Consider the following 8,998-nt stretch of genomic DNA (forward strand, 5'->3'; position numbering starts at 1 on the left):
TGCCATATCCAGTAAGGGATGGAGATTCTCTCACACCAAAAACTTACAAAATACTTGAAACAAATGAAATAAGGGTCTGTACTCTGAAGAGCTTACTAACAAGAGGGCGAGCTCAGGATGAAAATGTATGAAGTGGGCAAGCAGTGTAGCATTATAGTACCAGCCAGGATGAAGCTCTCAGGTTCAATATAGCTTTAGTTCAGCACCTGGTGAGAAATAGATGTACATGAAAATATTTGACATGTGTAACAACTTCTGATATGATTTATGTGCACTTGAAGCAAATGAACAGAACAAAAGTAGAGCAGGCCCTCACCAAATAACTGACCTCTATCTTATTTGGCATGTGCTGTGTTTATGTCTCATCTAACAGTAGATGACAATCCTTTCATGAGTACGTCAAACTCTGAAGTTCAAGGCGAGTGTGGTTAACTCCCAAATGTGGTTGCTCATCTGAAGTGTATCTAAACCTCTTAAATCTGCAACAGTGAACTGGAAATCTCTCAGCACCAGGCCTTCCTTCTAGAATGACAGTGATAAAGCTATTAGTGTTTTTCCTATCATAAACTGCACCTGTTTTTAAAACCCAGACACTTAGCTGGGAACTCAGTAGACAAAGACAGAAAAAGAGGTGAACAAAAGTTTCACCATACTTAAAATGTGCTGTGTTTAGGCTTCTCATGCACAACGCATTTAAGCAAACATGTCCAAAATTAGGTATGAATGTTTCAGGGAAGCACCACTGATGCTGACAGTGCCAGCCACAGCCCAGGGGAAGCACTGCGTGCGCCTCCTTCCACACCCAGCCAGCTTCCCTGCAGAAAGCCCTCTTTGCCTTTGGAGAAACTTGTGCAATACAAAGGCACTGCTGCAGGACCACTGCATCCTTGATCATCATATTAGTAAACTCGCCTCATTTAGACATAATTAGGTATATCACATGTTGGAGTCAGTAAATTTGTAATGGTTTTCAGCAGAGATGAACATAAGCGTGTTAGGAACGAATGCAGCCAAGCTGTGTTCATATTGTATTTCAGGAAAGGTGTTTGTGTCTCAAATCTGTGCCCCAAGCAGAGAGTGAATGTGTTTAAATGTATACTAAATGTTATAAATAAAAGTAGGGGACAGCATTCTCCCCAGGGAGCTGGACTCGTGTTTGAGCTGTTGTAGTGGTAATGTGTGAAAAACCCTAGAGTGGAGTAGACTTTGAAAAATAGTGCTAGCTTTGGCATTTGCTCCAAATACTATTGGAAGAGGATCATTCAGAAAGGATGTTGTTAACTGAAATTGGACCCTAATTCAGAGCATAGTAAGTGGAACGTTTTTTACAAATTCAGCTAAAGAGGTTTCCAAAAAATGATTATTAAAACATAACATTTTGCCACTGTTAACAGCCTAACCATTATAGCAGCAGACTGAAAGCGAGGGCATAAAAATTTACTGTTGGTAACAAAACTGTCTAGAATATGTTCTTCACAGTCCAAAAGGAGAAATGCAAATACTGTATATTTATAGTCAGCCCTCAGAAACTGGGAAAATGAACAGCGAATGAGCTGTTTTCTTTCTGCTTTTTATAACTGGAAATAATTTCCCCTGTTAAACACTTGGAGGCCAGTGTTCCATCTTTGTATTGAATATTTTCTCCAGCAGCAACTATTGACTGCAGCAGCATATTATCTATGTAAGAACTATGTGACTTGATTCATGGCTTTTATTTTTGACAGTGTTCCTTTAATGCTCATAAGTACATGTGTGTCCACAGTGTTCAAAGGTATTTTGTGTATATGTACAAGGTTAATGCATTTTTAAACTGAGGAGGATTCTCAGTAGGATTTTGAAAAGGAAAGTGCTACAATTCTGCTTCTATTGATGGAGAGGTTAAAATTCCCAGTGAGAGCAGTCTTAGAAATGCTGAGCATTTCTGAAGATCTCACCTGGTACTGGAAACACCCTTAGGCTGATATCTTTGTCTCCCGTTACTTTTGTTAAGTGTTAAACGCCACAGAGCTCTCGGCCTCAACTTGAGTGAAGAAAGCTTTTCTGTTGACAGTGAGGACTGGCTGTGTTTAGTTAGCTAAACATAACTGACTAAACCGTAGCTCTATGGCTGTGGAGAAGATGACTGCACTCCCTTTCCATTTCTGCTGTTATTCATGAGACTGTCTGGTGTATTAGTTTAGTGGTGTTTTCCAGAAACGTGAAAGAGGGAGAGAAAGGATAGGCAGGTAGTTTGAAAGCTGAGATAAGTTTGATGGAATCCACCTCTGTTCCTCCGCAGTCTGGCATGTCTTGGGTACGTCACTTAGCTTCTGCCTTCTTCAGTTCCCTCTCTGTAAAGCAGAGGTAACACATGTCGCAAAGGCCATGGCTGTGGGGTAAATCTGTTCAGAGTGGTGAAGTGTTCAAATTGTTATGTACCAGAGGGCAGGTACGTACCTCGGACAGACTGGAAGTGATACCTCTCCAAGGCAATCTGAGCATTACTATTGGCAGCTGCAAGCTGATCAAATAGACTTACACCATTTAGAAATGCAACGTAGATCAGTAGACGAGAGGAAAAAACGTAGAAGGAACTTGAAGACACAGTCTTCTCAAGTTATTGCACAAAAGCCAGCGAAAGGCAAATGTTTCTTGAGGCTGACACATCTCTGGCTGACATGATTACATGCTGTAACGTCATAGCCGTTGGGAGGCTTTGCAACGAGCCTGTAGCCGAGTGTCACGTGAGGCACTGTAGGCTTCTGAGGTGGTTAGTCCCCTTGCTTCATCACATTATCTTTGAGAAATTCCAGGGGACTTGGAAATAAACAAGTGCGCAGTCCTGTTGCTGTGCCTGGCAGGATGCAGCTGGGTGGTGTGTTTCAAATAAATTATTTCATGTGTGCTCAGGGATTAGTCTATGTGGCTTTATACATTCTCATTTCACAGATGGCAGTGCCAGTAGGAACTGTTGTTTTAAAACTTGGTCATTGCTTGCTTTCATGCCTTTGAAAGTATAAGCAGCCTGTTTCAGGGGTTTACTTGCCACAGTTGTATTACTCATATTCCGTTTCTTGCTTTGTTTGCTGGTAGAATACGTACACCAATGCAGACAAGCTTTTGGAGGCTGCAGAGCAGTTGGCTCAGACTGGGGAATGTGACCCTGAAGAGATCTATAAAGCAGCCCGGCATCTGGAAGTACGGATTCAGGACTTTGTCCGGAGAGTGGAACAGAGGAAACTTCTCTTGGACATGTCAGTCTCCTTCCATACCCACACCAAAGAGGTAAGATGTGCATGAGGGAATTTTCCTGTGTATTGCAGAGTGCTGCAAGAGGCTGACTCAGAAAACTCAGATGACATAGAAAAGGCATCTTCACCGCGCAGGGCTGATATCCAGTTCATTTGATGCATATGACTAACTGTTGTAAAGAGGAAACAAAATGTGAATGAAACATATGGATGATATAGTACACTAAAATAAGGGACAACATACCTAACATAATTAATTAATTATTAATTAATCAAGCAGTGATTAATTCACAACTAGAATATATTGTTATAAAGCAAGAATTCACTTGTAAGAACATGAGCTGATATTAACACATTAGGTATAAACATGTTAGCAGTGTGATACGTATCCTCAGAAGGATTCCATTTGAATGTAATGTTAATTAATATAGCCATTATTGTTATGTGTAATTGGAAATCTTACATTATTTAAGGAGGCAGACTTCACATTTCAAAATTACAGTTAAAGAGCAAATAGCCACATACTGATACAGTGAATCAGTGAGGACCTGAAGAAATGCTGTTTAGTGTAATTGAAAAATATCCAGAGATAAGGCTGTCTCACCAGAGATACAGTGGACAGGACGTCAAATGGGAGGCCACTGGGGATGTAATTAAAGCATACTTCACATTTTTCTGCAACCAAAGGCCATTCCATGATGAGTGACTTTTAAAGATAGGGTTTCTGCTGAGAGAGACGGAATTAGTCAGAATGGTTGTTTTCATGCTTTGCAGCATCTGTTTGCAAAAGCACACTTGGTCCGAGAAATGCTCTTAGAAGCTGAAAGCTTTGCCTGTTTGTTGATTTACATGCTACAAATAAGTTGTGTATAGCAGGCTTCAGCGTGTCAGAGAGCCTCCTTAAATAGGTGTATGCACACGTCCATATACACGTGGAAGATAGTTGGAGTGACAGTGTGTCCATTATAACTGTTGATACGTGAAGGCTTTCCTTTTATATCCTATTTCTGCATATACTAAAATCTAGTTACTTTAAGCTTGTGAATAGTACTATTGTTTCCAGAGTAGCTCAAACACTTGCAGCTATGCTTATTTGCCGCAGGGGAAACTTAATTGGTTATTTCCTCAGTCAAAATTATTTCATAACAGTTTCCTACTGTGATTAACCTTGCTTCACCTATGTAGGTGGTGACTAGTAACACAAAGATAAGCATGACTCCAGGAAGTTATCAGTATAGTATGTTTTCTATCATCTAAATTTCTTCTGATGATTACTGGTGCTGTGTAGCCTAATTTATCTTTGGGAAATAGAGCTTCCCTGTAGGAAGGGTTTTAGGTTGCAGTGCACTATACTCACTTCTACCCTTCTTCAACAAGAAGAGAATTTGCCTGCTCCAGTCAGCTGATTTTAATGAGTCCTGTTTTGGTGTATGGAAATGCAGATGTATAAAAATGCACATTTTTTTGAAACTGTTACAAAACAGTTTTTTTGTGAGAGCATCAATGCTGCTTACTAGATATTGAGAGTAAACCCTAAATCTCCACCTCATTGACATTTACCCATGGGACAGATTGGTGCTGTGGTGCCTTTTTGGAAAGCTCAGTAAGTACTTGCTGTCAGTTTTAGGGAAATCCAGAGTGAACAGACTCTGGGTGCCTCACCCTCTCCAGAGGGACAGACGAGAGACCTGTAGCATAAAACTGGGACATCAGCAAAGTCGTGGTGGACCCAGGAATGCACGTTCATTGGAATGAATGACAGCTATTGGGTTGGGTGCAAAGAGGCTGCTAAGGTTATTGCAGTCTCCAGCAGTGCCCCGACATCAGAGGGTGCACAGTAGCTCTGCAAGAGAAAGGAAGTTTTCACTTCCTTACCCCTCTGTTAATTCACTCCTGCAGGGGCCAAACACTCTGGTTTTCTGCAGGTTCACTGAATTTCATTGTATGTCACTACCTGCCTCCTTCAGTGATATGTTTCTGCACTGGTGGGAGTCACACAGCCCAATACTTCGTTTTTTTGCCAAAAATAATAAGTGAGGAAATCGCTGCGGTTTTAGTATTTGTCTGCCAGCTGTGGGGATCCCCACAGACACAGTGAAGTAACTAAAGACTGCCGGGGGAACCCTCGTGCAAAGGGCAAAGCATTACAGCAAGAGAGCCTTAGTGCATGTTTGGATCTGTATTTGCCTTTTTATGCTATAAAAAGGTTGGCTCAAGTAGAAATGACTCATTGCTTGGCCTTTCAGGTATAGTGTAAAATGGCGAGTTAACCAATGTAATTGTCATCTTTCAATATGAATATAAAACAGATAGATGGATTCCTCAAAAATTAAGAAATACAGATGTCCTTCCTTTGCCATCATGCTTATGATAGTACTATGTCCTTTCTCTGTTTTATACCAACTGATCTCAGTTGGTTCCTCCCTGGGCTCTGACTGGGAAATATGCTCAGCCCCGATGAGACCTCCAGCCTTCAGAGCTGGGCTGCACCAAATGCAAGTTCTTGCTCTGGCCGCTCACCTACTTGTCCAGGTCAGATTTGCATCATCCATGCTCATTTTATGAAACTGCTTAAAAATAAATTCACTGTATTTGCTGGGATTTCAGCCCCAAACAACAAAGGTAACATCAGATTCCAATTTTAAAGTCAGGATTTATCAAGCAAAATTCCCTTTGAGTTGGTAGCAGTTTTAGTTAATTTAAAGAGTTTGGAGTCAGATTTAAATTCTAGCAGATATAAAGGCAAAAAATCCTTTTGCTGCAGCAGTAATAGAGGGAGATCTGAGATCCATTGCTGCTGTTTTACCAGGAGGCATTCCGGTTACAGTGCTGACACACACCTCCCTGATTAACCTTGCTCCTTCCTATCTGCCATGCAGTGCCTAATGCTGGACCATGCCCATCCAAGCCCCTCACCTGGGAGTGTCTTGGGGTGAGGAGAAATAGTTTGGCTGACATGTTTAACACCTGACATATTTTGCATTATTCTAGAAGGCATTATTAGTTAATAATAACCATCATTATTCATTTCACCCTTTGTAGTTCTTAAAACCATTTCTTAAACTATTAACAACTGTTTCTCTTATGTCCTTGAAATGAATAAACCATTCCCTTCATGTTTGCTTGGCAAAAATGAAGGAAACTATGCTACGGCCTAGATGTTTTTTTCATCTAAGTTTCCCAAATTCTCATTATTTCTTGATATATTAATCTAGTGAGACAGAACTGGTGAAAGGGAGAATTCAGTAGAAAGAATCACTCTTACTCACGTGGTTTTTATGGAAATATCCTAAATATCTTCCTGCAATACACATGTTGCTTCTGACAGTCTTCCTCGCACAGATGAACTGCATTTCTGATGCAATAATTGCCAGGTGTGGATGACTGAACTTTTCACTGCTTCACCTGTACTCTGCCCACCTCTTCATCTCCACATGTGACTACTCAGATTCCCAGCACCCAAGAAACTTTTAAGAGCTCCCATTTTTAAAAAATGATCTTGTCAAAGAAATGTTTCCTTTTGTAATCTGCTTTGCTGGAATTTCTTCAGGACAATATATAGTGTTGAATTTGGGAGTTGTTTAAATCCAGATATCCTATGAGCAATGAAATTAAAGAGTAGCTTTTTTATAATGCAGTAGATCTGAATCACTGCTCATTTCATGTGAAAGCATTATGAGAGGATTCCTTCTGCTAAACTCTGACTTATACAGTTGAAGAAATATGGAAAAGACTATCAATTAAGCATAACAAGAATTTTGATTTTTTTTTAAGTGGCCTTACTTAAGAATACATGCAATAGGCTGAAATGATGGCTTTCTGGTATGGTAAAAACATTTTAGAGGCATAAATTCAGATCAGTCCCCTAAGTGATTGTTAGTGTCATAATTCATGAGTAATGTAGTTGTCCTATTGCCATGCCTATAAAAGAGATGTTGTGTGTCCTACTGTTCTACAGCATTCATTATGCTTTCTTAGTTTGTAGTCAATATTTTCACACACCTTTAGGCCAACACATTCCTGATGGTGTGAACAGAAACCTGGTACCTCGGGAATCAAATTCAGTTATCTATATGGCAGGGTAAAGTTATAAATTATTATCAGTGGGATAAATGCATTCAACAAACTTGTACCTGAATCATTTCTCTCAGGATTAATTGTGATTGAATTCAGGTTCTTACATCAGATCTGAATCAAAGATTGTCAGGTCTTGCAGTTGTATTACAAATCTCATGATAGCTGATATTTTTCTGTGAGCTCTCAGCTGCTAGGATCAAATGATGATACAGGATTCTTGGCTGTCATTTCATTTTGTTTAAAAAATCCTTTTTAAGCCACCTGGAGAAGAGGTTGCAGATGTGATAAAATCATATCCTGAAGACTCAAAAACCTCAAGGCAAATAATAAAAACATCTTGTAATTCACTATCTGAATATTTTACATTGGTCTCACAGTTTTATACTTATGGTTCTGAAGTGTACTTTACAATTTCAAGTATAAAAATGTAGACACAAAGAGCACTGATTTCCATATCATTAAAAACTTTTAAAATCCTCTTGCATAATTAAAGGATGACCTAGCATCTTGTAAATGTCTTTACTTTCCATAAAGATTTTCTTCTCTGTTTAGCAATCATAGTTTTGTTATGCCTGATTTCAAGTGGCAGGAAATACTGCTACCAGCATTTTCTGATACAGCTTCAGTGCTGGGGGTTTAAACAATAGTATAGAAAAGCCTGGGAATTACTTTCTTCAAGTAAGTGTTGAGAGGAGACTACACATAGGTAGCTGTGTATGTTATCTACATGGAAATAAATTCTTGGCTTCATCAGCGGGGTTTTGAACTTTTAGGATTATTGTACGTGTTTAAGAGCAAGTATATGTACCTTAGTGTATTCTTTATATAACTAAGTAAAGGTTTATTGTGTTACTTGTTGTATTGGTTGATAATGAAGTTGCTAATTTAAGAACAAGAAGCAACTTCACTGAATTTAGATCCATTTAGAGTATATGAGTCTTACCTGAGCTACAAAGGAGTTCTGCAATTGCTTCATAGCTCTTTGGGGCATGAAAATCATGTTTTACTAACTCTAGGTTTCTCTTACCTCAGTGGGTTTCAGATTACCACCTTTGTGTTGCCTTGAGTCCTGCAAGACGGCAGCCAAAAGCAGGACAGGCAGTAGTGTGGTTTCAGGCCATGTGCCCTGTGCTTTGTTGGCCCTTGGTAGGTCAGAAGAGAAAGAGGATGAGGTGCTCAGTGCTTGCAGTTCCATGTGGAGCCTGCCAGGTCTACCCGGCCCACAGATCCGGGGAATGAGTTTGCTCAGGAAATATTTAATGTTGAGAAAAATGAACTGCCAAACTCTTAACAGGTTCTTACTGAACATGTGCAAACTGGAACTTGGCAGAGGTCTTCTGAGTGACCAAATTTGGGCAAATTTTCACGGGGATAATATAATGTTTATTCTTGACATCAAGGCTAAACCCTGCAAAATTTCAAATGCTTGCTTAAAAGTGTGGAGGGTCTGGAGCATCTCTTGTGAGCAGAAATAAGACTCCTTTTCTAACACAGGCAAAGTCCTTTTTCCCCTTCTTCTCATTCTGGACCTTTTACCTCAAAATTCATCAAGTCAGCCTTAGGCAGATACCTGGTATGGAAAGCTTCACTCTGAACAGCTTGTCTGATAAGGCCGTGAGAAACTGAGAGCAAAGCCCTGGACCATTAAGTGTCAGGCAGTTTCCTATATAGGCCTAAATTATTTGTGTTCA

General features: G+C 39.8%; 1 protein-coding gene across 1 annotated transcript in view; it reads left to right on the forward strand.

Moving 5' to 3' along the window:
* Positions 1-3,072: 3,072 nt before the first annotated feature.
* The window catches only part of KALRN (kalirin, RhoGEF kinase), a gene marked incomplete at both ends in the record, with an annotated part of 118,096 nt that continues 112,170 nt past the window's right edge, over positions 3,073-8,998 (forward strand). The window contains one exon of the mRNA XM_010285342.1: positions 3,073-3,264. Within this exon, the coding sequence (XP_010283644.1) occupies positions 3,073-3,264 (192 nt within the window). The remainder of the gene's footprint in view (positions 3,265-8,998) is intronic.

Source organism: Phaethon lepturus, unplaced genomic scaffold (genome assembly GCF_000687285.1).
Source record: "Phaethon lepturus isolate BGI_N335 unplaced genomic scaffold, ASM68728v1 scaffold7044, whole genome shotgun sequence".
Taxonomy (NCBI): Eukaryota; Metazoa; Chordata; class Aves; order Phaethontiformes; family Phaethontidae; genus Phaethon; species Phaethon lepturus.